At 46.5% G+C, this 14,421-nt stretch overlaps 1 protein-coding gene across 1 annotated transcript; it reads left to right on the forward strand.

Annotated features, from left to right (window-relative positions):
• Window positions 1–1,997: 1,997 nt before the first annotated feature.
• On the forward strand, window positions 1,998–3,557 carry LOC146181562 (uncharacterized). The gene is made up of 2 exons (XM_084575802.1): window positions 1,998–3,065; window positions 3,189–3,557. Exons 1-2 carry the CDS (start codon window positions 1,998–2,000, stop codon window positions 3,555–3,557), a joined length of 1,437 nt encoding a protein of 478 aa, XP_084431928.1.
• The last annotated feature ends 10,864 nt before the right edge of the window (window positions 3,558–14,421 follow it).

The raw sequence follows: 14,421 nt of genomic DNA on the forward strand, positions 1-14,421 counted from the left end.
CGACTACGGCGCCGGATACCCGGGTTCAAACCCGACCTCCGCGGCTGCGTTTTGATGGAGGCGAAAGGAAGAGGCGTCCTGTGCTGTGCGATGTCAGCGCACGTTAAAGATGCCAGGTGGTCGAAATTACTCCGTAGCCCTCCACTACGTCTCCTCTTCCTCTCTTTCCACTTTTACTCCCACCTTCCTCCCTTCCCTCAAGGCGCGGTTCAGGTGTCCACAGAAAACGAGTGAGACAGTTACAGCGCCTTTCCCTTCCAGTGAACCACTTATTATTATTCCAGAGCGCGCGTAAAGTGTGGTGTTGCAGTCGAAGAAACGCTAGACAAAAACACCTCTCTCAGAATCTCGCGGAATATGACAGATCTCACGCACAGACCTCGCACACAAATCTCGTGCAAAACTCTCGCGCACGGGATGTAGTTCCACTAGCCTATAAAAGCTGTAGCCTTAAAAACGAGACGGTACGTGTGTAAAAGGAAGATGGGCTTGCGCGCAAGCCGAGTGGTTTTCGTCTACTTCGCTCGCCTGGCTGGTCTCGCTGATTGGCAATTGCTATTCTGCTTTCTTCAGTTCAGAAGTCATGTAGAAATAAATCCCCTTCTTAGATGGGGAACAACCTTTTTCTCGCGGTGGGCACAATATGGTGTAATATGTCTCTATTTGCGTAAGTATAATTAACTGTGATACAGAAGCCAACTTTTATTTACCTTATAATTCGCATGGGGAGTTCGTACCCGCGAGCTAAACGATGCCAGAGCAGGGTAATCAGGCTGTTTATTTTGTTTTTCAAGAAGACAAAATTGAACGAACGCGAAGGGCGCGCCGGATGCTCGATATGGAAACAAATCCAGTGTGATATGATGCAGTAACAAAGGCACCAATATTGCGCAGCGTGCTGTACGACGGCGTGCATTCACTTTATTTTGCCCCCGTCGCGCTCTTCAATTACAACTGCAAAGTGGGAAATGAATGGCCTTACCATCAATTAAGCTCGGCTGCAAAAGGAAGTATTTCGCATAGTGGAAACGCCATAGCCGCTTCTCACGTCATCAATAGACGTCACTTCTATCCTATGCTTTCTGATCGCCTCCTACGCGCAGTTTCACACTCATGCGAAACGTGCATCAGACTGCTTCATGTTCCTGCCCATTAGAAAGTTATCGTTTCTTATTTTGTAAAAATTTACATGCACGGTCTAGTTAACGCAATCCAACCATTCTTATCAAACAGATGAATGCAGTATTAAATGTTTTCTTCACGGGATTTTCTTCTGGTGGGGCTGAATCATGTGTCATAAGCCTCTTGGCTAGCAGATTAAATGGCATAAACGAAGGCATAATCATCATTGTCATCATCACGTTTTTTATTTGGTGGACAGTACTGCGACACAGCGGGATGAGAGGCCTGTGGTTCTGGAGACAACCAAACGACGCCTTGAGAACTGGATAAGTCATACTAGGTAAATAGTGTTGGTGGCGTTGCGCCAGGGCGGGACAGACTCTGTCACAGTAGGGAATTGACTTGGTTAGGACCTGTCTGGTCCACCTGTTAGAAAAAGGGAAGCCTCAGTACCAATCCAATCCAATGCAAGTATTTCCACCGAAGAGAAACTCCTTTTTGTACCCACTCTGGCAACAACAAAGACGTCAGCAGCTCGTCGACCTCCAGAGGTCGCAAAGCAACAACGACCATAGTGCCGGTAGAGCCACCCAGCGGATCGCCCATGAAAAGTATGTGAGGAAGAGGAAGACATCCAGCAGAACGACGCCATGAACAATCAAGCGCCGGCGCAGATTCATGAAAACCACCTACCAAACCATCGCGGCAAACCTAAGAAGAACAAAGACAACAGCGGCGTCAGTGGCTGCAAGCGTGACGACCCATTTCGGTTCGACGGGGAGGGAGTCATGTTCCGTGCCAAGCTCATTGGCAGCCAGGAGGTACCCGAGGCTCGCGGGCATCGCATATGCAAGGACGCCATGACCCGGTTAAAGATGACTGTTAAAGCATCCGGCAAGCATAAACAGCGGGTGCAACTGTCCATCTCCGTTCAAGGTATCAAGATATACGATGCCAAGACAGGGGCGCTTGTATACCACCACCCAATTCATTGCATTTCGTTCGTTTCACAAGATGCCAGTGATGTCCGGTCCTTCGGATACATTTGCATGACCCGGGGCGGGTGCCGTCGCTTTATTTCCATCAAGACGGAGAAGCCGACATCCCATCTGCTCGTGGAACTGCGTGACCTCTTCAGAGTAGTGCAGGAGATGAAGCAGCACGAGCTGCGAATTGCCCAGCAGAATCAACGGCAGCAGCTTCTGGCCATGACGCTGCAAAATAACGCCTCCAGCGGCTGCGAGCTACCGGATGTGACCTACAGCTCTGACGATGCCAGAAGTGCCGATCGCCAAGGAGCACAAATAACCCCTGAAGAGGATCACCTTCTTGACCTGCAGACAGCGCTCGGCTACTTGGAGGAAGGGATTAAGCAGATAGACATCATTTTAGCCGGCGCAAGAAAGTTCGCATCATCCGATCCGTTCGACAAGTCATTTGTGCTCCACCTCCGGGAGCAGAATCATGGCAGGTCCCGTGAATTCATGTCTGAGCCTGCAAAACCATTAGGGAATCCACCAACTGAACTGCCACCTCAGCCGCCTCCTGTAGCACGTGCTTCCTTACAATCAGCCACCTTCGGAGAAATAGCGCAGCAGCGTCCACCTATGCCACCGCCGCGGACCCAACCGCTATGCCCCTCTTCGCAAGTAACGGCCTCTCTGTCCTCCACGCCCTTGTCCGAATGTTGCGCTAAAAAGGACCTCGTGAATCATGGATTCTCCAATATAATGGGCACTGAATTTGGAGACTTCAAGAGTTGCCCAAACCATGTCGTAGAGGGGCCAAAGCAAAGCAAAAATTGGCAGACATTTGAAGACGACGAGGAAGAGGATGACAGTCCTCCGCCACCCGCCTTTCCACCCCCACCTCCACCGCTGGTCACGTCAGAAGAGGACTTCCGCAAAGACCGCAATGTTTCCTCCGTGTTCCCGATGGATACCGTAGCTGTAACAATGAATGTGACTGCTTCCGCGTCCAACTGCAACATCTTTAGCCGCTGCAGAGGACATGATCCCTTTGTGGATGAGTTCTTCGAAAGCCCACAACTCATGGCTTCTTTACAGGCATCAAAAACTGCGGCCACTTGTTCGCCCACCAGCAACATATTTAGCCGCTGCAGAAAACAGGATCCCTTTGCGGATGAGTTTTTTGCAACTCCGTTACCAATGGCTTTTACCACTGCAAATGCGACTGCAACCACTACCTCGCCAACCAGCGACTTTTTTGCCCATTTCAGAAAACAGGATCCTTTTGCGGACGAGTTCTTTGCAACCCCACGACCCATGGCTACTACCACTTCAATTACGGCTGTGGCCGCTTTTTCGCCCACCAGCAACACATTTAGCAGCCGCAGAAGACAGGATTCCTTTGCTGATGAGTTCTATGCGTCCCCACAATCCTTTGGTACTAACACTGCAACTACAACTTCTTAGCCGCTGCAGAAATGAGGATCCCTTTGCTGATGAGTTCTTTGCAACGCCGCTCCGCAAGGCTTCCACCACTGAAACTACGGCTGCAACCACTGTTGCATCAACCAGCAACACATTTAGCCGTTGCATAGCACAGAATTCATTTGCGGCCGACTTATTTGTAACCCCGCCGGCTATTACGACTGCAACTACGACTGGAGCGGCTTCTTTTCCTACCAGTAGCATATTTAGCCGGTGCAGAGAACAGAATCCCTTCACGAACGTCGTCTTCGCAAAACCGCGGCCTATGACTACAACCAAAGCAAAAAAGACAGCAGCTGCTGTTCCGTCCACCACCCATAGCTTTAGCCGCTGCAGAGAACAGAATCACTTTGTGAAGGAGTGCTGTGCAACCACGGCCCCAACAATTATGACCACTGCATCTGTGGCTGCAATCACTGTCTCAACAACCAGCAATTGCTTTAACCGTTCCAGAAGCCAGGATGCCTCTGCGGACGAGTTTTTCGCAACCTCACCACCCATGACTGCTGTCACTCCAACTACAACTGCGGCCACGTTTTCGTCCATCAGCAAGATATTTAGCTGCTGTAGAGAACAAAATCCCTTTGCAGATGAGTTCCGTGCAAACCCACCCCCCATGGCTAATACGACGGCAACTACGACTGAGGCCGCTTTTTCACCCACCAGCAGCATATCTAGCCGCTGCAGAGAAGAGGACCCCTTCGCAGATGAGTTCTTTGCATACCCGCCCACCATGCCTATCACCACTGAAACTACGGCTGCGACCGCTGTCTCGTTAACCAGCAACACATTCAGCAGTTGCAGAGTGCAGGAGCCATTTGCTGATGGGAGTTTTGCAACCTCTCCATATATTGCTTCGGTGACTGGTACTACGACTGCGGCCACTGTTTCGTCCACCAAAAACCCCTTTATCCACTCCACAGGACAAAATCTACTCGCGGATGAGTTCTCTGCGACTCCTCGACCCCTGGAAACTAGTCTGCTCAGCAAACGAGAGGCTGTAATGCCTATCCTGTGTCCCGGAATGTCAGCAAACAGTTCTTCAGTGCAAATGCAACCGAAGACAACGGAAACTCCGCCCCGCTGAGAGACCCAACGGTTTCTAGTCAAGGATGATAATTGGAAAGATAAAAAGCATAGTTCTTGATTAGACACAAATGGCGTTTTCCTTTTCTATTAGGAAGAAGGAAATGGTAGTGTACGAAATTGCGAGTCTGAATGTAGTGTGGGGGGTTTGACGCTAGGCTATACGCATTTTATTCTTTGCTAGTGAACTGTATTCTATGGTTCATTTCAAGGAGGAAGAACTATTTTCAATTCCATTTTAGAAACATTTATTGCGACTGCTGACTCGCACAGGTATAACTGCATCTACTCTAATGTGATTCGGCTCGTCGCACAGAACAGATTCCAACTGATGGCCAGTATGGCGGCAATATATTTTGCGCTCATGAGTATGGGGTAACCATAGGCTGTACTAACTGCAAGCGCGTATAGCGTTATTCCATTTCTATTTGCCTAGCTGCCAATCTGAATTTGATGAGGAAACATTTCACTTGGCTCTTTCTGAAGAAAAATGACACGCTCTTTGCTGAATCTGGCTGAATGTGTAATGAAGATTTTATGCATACCTGTTCACGTTTCGTCCCGACACAATAAGTTACCCTGGGCTTCGTTTTTACGGAAAGTTCAAGTTCAAGTTTATTTCCTTTTAGCAAGAAAAGGAGGGGCCAGAACTAAAAGCTGTAAAAACAGCTTGACGAGGTCCTGGCCCCCTTACAAGGTTAGCAGAGCAGCAGACAGGAGAAAAAATCAATTCGCATGTTTGTAGCTAAACACGTTTATACAAATAAAAAACGGGTAAAACGTTGTACTGTTCCTTCTGTACGAACGAAATAACGTTATAAAATACAGCACAAAGATACAAGGAAAGAAGTGGGAAAGCACTGTTGATACAGAAAACAATGTTACACAAAGATGCAAAAAATATATATATACAAATTCATGACAGCTATCCTCGACAATAAAGGCTGACATCGTGGTTCGACACGCAAGCTGGATCAAGTCCGGCAAAGTGTAGCTTATTCAACAATTTGGGTACACTATAATGCAGTGACTGTGTATATGCGTATGTGCGAGGTACTGGAACAAGGTATTTTTCTTTATGTCGAGTTTGTCTGCGTCCAGGCTTTTCTTTTATGTCGGCAAGTGAAATTAAACAACTGCTATTTGATTTTATGTGAGACTTATAAGTCAATATAAGTCTGTAATCAAATAACTGGAAGACCGAAAGTATATCATACTTGGAAAAAAGCTCTTTGGTGGGATGGAAATAGGTTACACCAGCGATATACCGGATGGCTCATTTTTGTAATACATGCAGTTTTGATAAATTGGTTATGCCTGTCGTACACAAAACTAGGCTAAAGTACTGGAAAAGGGATAGCACGAGAGCATTATATAATAGCAGCTTGATTTTAGGAGGTAGAAGATACCTTATTCTGGCCATGACGCCAACAGCTGATGACACTTTCGATTGAATATGGTCAATATGTTCATTCCAAGTCAGGTGGCTCGAAAATACCACTCCGAGTACTTTGACCGAATCTACAAGTTCAATTTGTTCGGTTCCTAGTCGTATGTTTATGCTACCTGATAAATGTTTTCCGTTCGGTGAGTAACACACAACTTTTATTTTGCTCGTGTTAATTTTCAAGTAATTTGCTTTCACCCAGCGATCTATGTCAAAGCGCTATTTGCTCGTTCTTCAATGTCGATTTCCGTGATCCCGGACAAGAAGATAGTGATGTCATCTGCGTAGGAGTTAAAGATTACGCCCTGTGTACAGTGTGCCATATCATTAATATAAATGAGAAGCACTCGCATAATTTACAAAAGATGTTTACGGACAATTATCACACTGATCTTGAACATTCAGGTAAGCTACAACCACAACAGAAAGAGCAGGAACATCAGCTACAGTAATAATTAAAACTGTACGTTAGAAGTGTTAAGAAGGAATTATGCTCGTGTTTCCGCTACTCGGGTTTCAGTGGGAGACAGATCAGAAATATTTTGTTTGCTCCAGCCCTCATAAGCCTTTCTGCCTTCGCTCCCTGTGCTAAATATAGATGTTAAGTTAACAGGATCTTTTTTTTTGAATAAAAAGAGCATCGAGTGTGTACAGATTTCTTAATGACCACTTGCCTATTATATTCTGAGTACTTTTCGTAAACAGAAATTTCGCTGTTAGAGACACAATGCAGACTGATGTTTGCAAACTGCCGCATGCAAGAATTTCAAGATTCTTCTTTCTCTTTTGCGAATGCTCCACAGAGACGATATATTACTGGAGAGCTAGCTCAAAAGTTTCCTTTTTAGAGGAATTATATTCGTAACGTCCTCTTTGTTCCAGCGGGGCTCCTTTTTGACCACAAGCTCTGCACCGCCTACTCTTTTTAGCATCCAAATTTGAAGCATTAATACAGGATGAATGCTAAGGCAACTTATGCAATATTCCGTGAATGTTCCAGCCCCGCTTGAGCGCTCTTGGTTGTGAGTGCATAATTTGCGATGTGACAGTAAAAGGCTAAAGCTCATGATAAAGCCGCTCTGTAGTCAAGAAACACGGAGATTTCGTTGACCCGAGAGGAGTGTTTGCTAGGCCGCAGCGCGGAGATGCCTGTGTTACGCCGTATAATTAGCGTTATGGTAGCATTCTTGCTACGTGGCTGTGTTCGCGTGGTGGTATAACCAGGACAGGCATGCACATTTGGGCTACAAAAGTTTCTCATATAAACAGCAGAAGCAAGAGTACAACAGGTACATTTTTTTTTGTGCATCACATAAATAGAACGCTGAGGCAAAAGGATGAGGGTAGATTTGCAGGGTGCTAGTGCTATTTCAAAAGTAGTAACCAGAATTGAAGCTCTGGAAAACTTGTTCTAGTGTAAGAAGAAAAAGAACGCAAACCGGTAAAAGTGAGATAAAGGAAAGATAAATACGGATTAAAAATTAACTAAAGAACTAAGACTTATCGCGATACGTCACCAGTTGTCACGCTGAAACTTTCCTGATCATGGTCATCTCAGCAGCAGTATAACCTATACATAAGTACGTGAAACCTTTGTTGATGTTGCAGAACTTCTGGCAAGAGGTCGCCGCGCCGAAGCAAATTATGATTTCTGCCCAAGCCTTGGCTCAGTCAAATGGGTGAATTTGAAACAGTGCTGTCAAGGCCGAGCAACCACTACCGCGAAGCAGTTCTGCTAGAATTCATTCCACACTGTTTCAGAACATTTAAACTCAAGTATTATCGACAAATGAATGGGTCACGAGCTTCACGTGAAAGTTTAGTTTGCGTGGTCTAAGGTGGCAAGCCAACAATGGCTGTGAGAGACGCTCTAGTATTAGGCACCAGAAAGTTCAAATACCTGGGGTTTGTTTAACGTGCAATGACATCACATAGCTCACCGGTGCTGCTCTTTAGCCGCCATTGAAAAGCCGGCTGCCGCGACCGGATTTCCGCATTCTTGAGAACAGTACTCAAGCATCATAACCACTGTCCCATATTACTTTATTTATTCCACTCGACACATTGACTGGAGGGCCGATCATTGTCAGTAATATATATATATATATATAGCGAAGTATACGCTTCATTAAAAGAAACATTTTTTATTTTTCATTGAACTCGACGTTTCGATCGGAGACCGATCTTTCTCAAGAGTGAACTTCTTGGATCGTGTTACCGCTTTTAGGCGTTTGGACACAGACCACACCTGGGTAGGAAAACAAAACGTGAGAGACAGACGACAGAGACAGATAGACTGGGCAAAGTATGCTGTAAGGAAGGATGCTGTCCAGGTGTGCCATCCCAGGCGCAGCTCTGAGCTCGACAGGCCTGTCGAATTGCGCTGACATAGGTGCCTGGATGCATAGCCTCTGCTGCGAAAGAATGCGGGCTATTGTCACTCTTCCTGGCCACGACGGCCGAAGAGTGGGGGTAGGGAGAAAGACATCGCCACAATCGTTGCCGCTGCAGCTGGAAAAAAAAGGGGGGGGGGGTGGAGGTGGATAAAGAAGGGTGTTAGCTTAGAAATAAGTCCGAAGCAAGCGAAAGAAAACAGAAAGCGGGGAGGGCGGTAGGAGGTATGTGGCCTTGACAAGATAAGAACACGCAAACACTTTGGCATTCAAAAAAGGTGATGACCTCAGACGACTTGGCTAGGTGTGCTTTGTGCATTACAGTTGGAATTTTCCTGTGTTCGTGACATCGGAAGAGAGGACAGGACCCCGTGGTTTTCGTTTAAGCCCTGTTGTAGAGTATTAAATTTAAAAATGAATTATGATTCTCGTTGTTCGCGCTCACGAGTGTTTTTGAAGCCACTCTGTAATATTGTGACTTTAAGGTTATCGAACTCATGTCCTTCCTTTCGAAGGTGCTTCGAAAGGGGGAGGTTGGGAAGGGTTTGAGCGTGCGAGCGGTGGTTATTAAACCTCAATCGGAAGTAATTATCTGTTTGGCCAATGTACTGCATACCACAGTCACCACACTCGAGCATGTGAACAACGTTGCTAGAATCGCATTTAAACCTTCTCATAAAAAATGTTTGAAATTTGAGTGGACGCTTTTAGCCAGTGCTTTGGACTGCATGTGTTTACAGATTTGACATCGGCTTTTTCCGCATGACGTACAACTCAAAGGTCTCGCTTTATTGACAGTTGAGTGGACAACGTGGTTCTGTAAATTCTTTGGTCTTCTGTATGTTACCTGAGGAGCCGTCGAGAATATTTTGGAGTGTCGTTGATTTTGTTCTATGATATTAAAATATTTTTAAAGATTTTGTTAATATTCGGGATATTGTCTGCGAAGGTTAGAATGAGATTACAGTGTTGTGGTGTTGGTTGTGATTCCGCAAGGATGTGATGACGATTACTTATTTCAGCCCTTTTTATGGCATGTTCGATGATAGAGGGCGGGTAGTGTTGTTTCTCTAGTGTTACTCGCATGCGATTAGCATTTTCTTGAACATCTACGGATTTTGATCACATGAGTTTGAATCTGATAGCCTGCGAGTATGGGATTGAAGTTTTGCAGTGGCGTGGATGGCAGCTTTTGAAGTGAAGGTATTGTCGTCTGTCTGTGGGTTTTTTGTAAACGCTAGTGATTAATGCGCCCCCTTCAACTGGAACGAGAACATCTAAGAAGTTGATTTTACTAGTTGAGTAGGTGTGTGTGAAAGAGACGTTAGGGTGTATGTTGTTGAATGAGGTGATAAACTTAAGGAGTTTGTCCTCTGTTTGGGTCCAAATCATGAATATGTCATCAGAAAGCGTTTGTAAAAAATTGCTTTGATTGCACATGAGGACAGAACGTCGGACTCAATTTTGCTCGTAAATATGTTTGCGTAATTTGGAGCCATTTTGGTGCCCATAGCTGTACCACTAGTTTGAAGATAGTATGAGTTGTTGAATTCAAAAGTGTTAAGTTTAAGGACCAGATTGGCTAGTGTCTCGATGGTACTTGGCCTGGATTCCGTCGTCATGTGGGATGTTAGTGTAAAGTGACACCACGTCAAGGGTGACTAGGAAAGCGCCATGAGGGAAGGTAACACTGGATAATTCTCTCAGGAAATGATTGGTGTCGCGTATGTAAGATGGATGTTTCGGAGGTATGTGTTTGATTAGGGAATCTATATAATCTGAAATTGGCTCTGTGAGTGTTCCAATACCGGAAACAATAGGTCGCCCTGAATAATTCTCTTTGTGTATTTTCGAGAGCATGTAGAAGCGCCCCGCTGAGGCATTTTTTGGCGTCAGTGCCTTACACGTAGGGGTAATTCACCTTCATCGGTTAGTTTAGTAAGAGTTTTTCCTATGATGCTCTGGTGTTCAGCGGTGGGGTCCGATGAGAGTTTCTTATAGAAGTTTGGGTTATTGAGTTGACCGTTGCCCTCCTGAATGTAATCGTCTTTGTCTAAAATGACTATACCTCCACCTTTGTCGGCCGGCTTAATAACAATGTCAGTTCGTTTGCCGAGTGAGCCTAATGCATTACGTTCTTTCCTTGTAAGGTTAGGTGGAACAGATCTGCGTGTCCCGAAGGCCTGAAGAATTTCCCCTAGTACTGCTTTTATATACATGTCCAGATAATTTTTCCTACCAGGTTTGGGCGTCCACGGTTCTTGAGGTCGGGGGAAGTGCGGATAACTCGAGTTTGGTCTATCGAAAAAATATTCACGTAGTCTAAGATTTCGAGAAAAGTTATCCAGATCTTTGAATAATTGAAATTTATCATACTTTCCATTACTTGGACAGAATTTTAGGCCGCGTGACAGAAGGGACTTTTCATCGGAGGTGAGTTGTGAGCTTGAGAGGTTAATTATAATTTCTGGAAGGTGTGGTTCCTCGGGTGTTTGGTCTAATATGGTTACATGTTCGGTTACGGTTTTGAGGTTCTTGTTGGATGGGTGTATGTGGCTCCCTGGTTGTAATACTTTTGTAGGGTCTATGTTTGCATCAACAATTATGTTATCCCGAGAGAACGTTTTAAGTTTCTTTGTCCAAATTTGCTCAGTTTTGCAAGACTGGAAGGCCTCAAGCTCAGTTGCCTGTGATGTTGAAAGCAACATGTTGTGACGCGCCCGCCTCTCCTCGAAGTTTAATGATGCCAACGTTTGTCCGAAGTGCTCAATTGTTATTTTCAAAAGTTTAAAAGATGCCCCGAGTAGTTCTTTGGTTAATGCTAGTCGATGGAATTCCGAAACGTTGTTCATCGATGGGGTTAGGGATAGAGTAAGGGCTCTCGGTACAATTTCCGATTTCAGATATATTCGAAGCGATTTTACGTGGAGCTCATGCATGATTCTTTTGTCTATTATTTTTCTTAACTTTAAAAAATTCCGAGAGTGTATGTCATCGCCAGAAGGAGAATTGGAGGGCGCGTGAGCCTGGTCGGCCTGTCAGTATTGCTTCAGCCGTTGGGCTGAGCCATATATATATATATAATGGATTAGGACAGAAATAAAGAAAAAAAGAGAACAACATAGGTAACCATTCAGAGGAGATATGTAGAAAAATAAACCCTGCGGCATATGAATATATATATATATATATATATATATATATATATATATATATATATAATAAGCACACCCCTACAATATATATATATATTGTAGGGGTGTGCTTATTCGGTAAACCCAGGATCCAGCCGCTCAGGAGGGACTCGCAGCGGAGCGTCAGGCGTGGCGAAAGAGCAAGGCAGCGAACTTCTTCGTCCTTGAGAGCGGCAGCACGCGACGCATGTCAGTGGTTATATCGATTAAGATTACCACACTACAGTTGCCCCCCGGGCAGAGAAGGAGCCATCCTGGCGACTCATGGTGCCGAAAGGACAGACGGATAGTAGTACGGCTTGATTCGGTCCACATGAACTATTTCGATTCCACGGCGACGCAAGTCCGCAGATGGCGTAACGGGCTCAACTCGTAGTTCACAGGAGATGTTTTTTGAAGGACTCGGTATGGACCGTGATACCGAGCAAGAAGCTTCTTTGACAGGCCGGCGGGTGTGGCAGGAACCCAGAGCCACACCAGGGAGTTGGGCGCATATGAAGGCGCCTCACCAGTGTCACGATGGTGTTTTTGTTGCCACTGGTGCGTACTGGGCGGCGTCCGAGAGTGGCGTCGATTCAGAAACATCAGGGCGGTAGGGAAAAAGCGCGTCCATTGTGCAGGTTGGCTCACGCCCGTAAAGAAAGAAGGGAGAGAATCCAGTGGTGGTCTGTATCGCAGTGTTGCACGCGTAAGTTACGAAGAACGTGGTCCCAGTTGGAATCAGCGTCGTTGACGTACACGGCCAGCATGTCACTCATAGTACGGTTGAAGCGTTCTGTCAGGCCATTCGTCTGAGGGTGGTAAGAAGTAGCGGTGCGATGAATGATGCGACATTCTTTCAGTAGGGCCTCGAGAGCGTGGCACTAGAAAACGCGTCCGCGGTCACTGAGCAGTTCCTTCAGAGTCCCGTGGCGAAGAATCAAGTTGTTGAGAATGAACAAAGCAGCGTCTCTTGCAGAGGCAGATGGTAACGGTGATGTTTCAATGTAGCGAGTCAGATGGTCTACTGCCACAATAATCCACCGGTTTCCAGCAGGAGTAGTAGGTAGAGGGCCATAGAGATCTATGCCAACGCGGTCAAACGGACGAGCAGGGCAGGGTAACGGCTGCAATGAAACAGAAGACTTCTGAGGAGTTTTTCGGCGTTGACAAGATTCGCAAGCGCGCACGAAATGTCGTACGAAGCGGTACATTCCACGCCAGTAAAATCGCAGACGTAGGCGCGTGTAGGTTTTCAATACGCCACCGTGAGCACATTGTGGGTCACCATGGTACGCAGCACAAATGTCGTCACGGAGATGACGCGGGGTGACTAGAAGCCACTTCCGTCCATCAAGCAAATAATTGCGGCGATAGAGAAGACCGTCACGAATGGAGAAGTGGTGAGCTTGGCGGACGAGCGCTTTGGATGAATGACCGGGAGTAGGACTTGAGAGAAAATCCAAAAGTGCATTGACCCAGGGGTCATTCCGCTGCTCGGTAGCCATGTCGATAGTGGTAAGAGTCGACAAATCGTAGGCACAGACGTGGTCAGACGAAGTATCTCTAGGCAATGGTGAGCGGGAACGAGCATCCGCGTCCATATGCTTCAGGCCTGATCGATAAATGACATGAATGTCAAACTCCTGGAGACGAAGAGCCCAGCGAGCAAGGCGACCGGATGGGTCTTTCAGAGAGGCAAACCAGCACAAAGCGTGGTGATCGGTCACAACGTAAAACGGTCGACCATACACATAAGGACGAAATTTTCCGATGGCCCAAATAATGGCCAAACACTCCCTTTCTGTGACTGAATAATTAGATTCTGCCTTTGTCAATGTTCGGCTGGCGTATGCCACAACATACTCGCTGTAACCAGGCTTACGTTAGGTAAGGACGGCACCAAGCCGAATACCGCTGGCATCAGTGTGGATCTCTGTAGGCGCAGCCGGATCAAAGTGGCGTAGAATAGGCGGCGAAACCAAAAGGCGGCGTAAAGTGTCGAAGGCTTTATCGCAGGCTGGAGTCCAGGCGGAAAGGTCGGAGCTGCCGTCTAGGAGCCGGGTCAGAGGTGCGATGATACAGGCGAAGTTCAAGATGAAACGTCGAAAGTAGGAGCAGAGGCCGATAATGCTCCGAAGCTGCTTCAGGGAGGTTGGCTTCGGGAACTCTGCAACTGCGCGAAGTTTGGTGGGGTTGGGAAGAATGCCTTCCTTAGAGACTACGTGGCCTAAAATTGTGAGTTTTCGAGCGGCAAAGTGGCACTTCTTCAAATTCAACTGAAGCCCAGCGTCGGCGAGACACGTGAAGACTTGCTTTAGGCGGAGAAGGTGAGAAGAAAAGTCGGTAGAAAAGACTACGATGTCATCCAGATACCAAAGACAGGCCTGCCACTTCAGTCCAAGAAGAACAGTGTCCATCAGGCGCTCGAAAGTAGCTGGGGCATTGCAGAGGCCAAAGGGCATAACGTTGAACTCGTATAATCCATCCGGTGTTATAAAAGCAGTTTTCGAGCGGTCATTATCAGCCATCGGTACCTGCCAGTAGCCGGAGCGCAAATCCAAAGAGGAGAAATACTCGGCTCCCTGTAAACAGTCCAAGGCGTCGTCGATTCGCGGCAAAGGATAGACATCCTTGCGCGTGATTTTGTTAAGCCTACGCTAATCGACGCAAAACCGGACGGAACCATCTTTCTTGGTGACCAAAACAGCCGGAGAAGCCCATGGAATGTTAGATGGCAGTATGAC

The sequence above is a fragment of the Amblyomma maculatum genome, chromosome 8 (genome assembly GCF_055883805.1).
Source record: "Amblyomma maculatum isolate TAMU_Amacu chromosome 8, ASM5588380v1, whole genome shotgun sequence".
NCBI lineage: Eukaryota > Metazoa > Arthropoda > Arachnida > Ixodida > Ixodidae > Amblyomma > Amblyomma maculatum.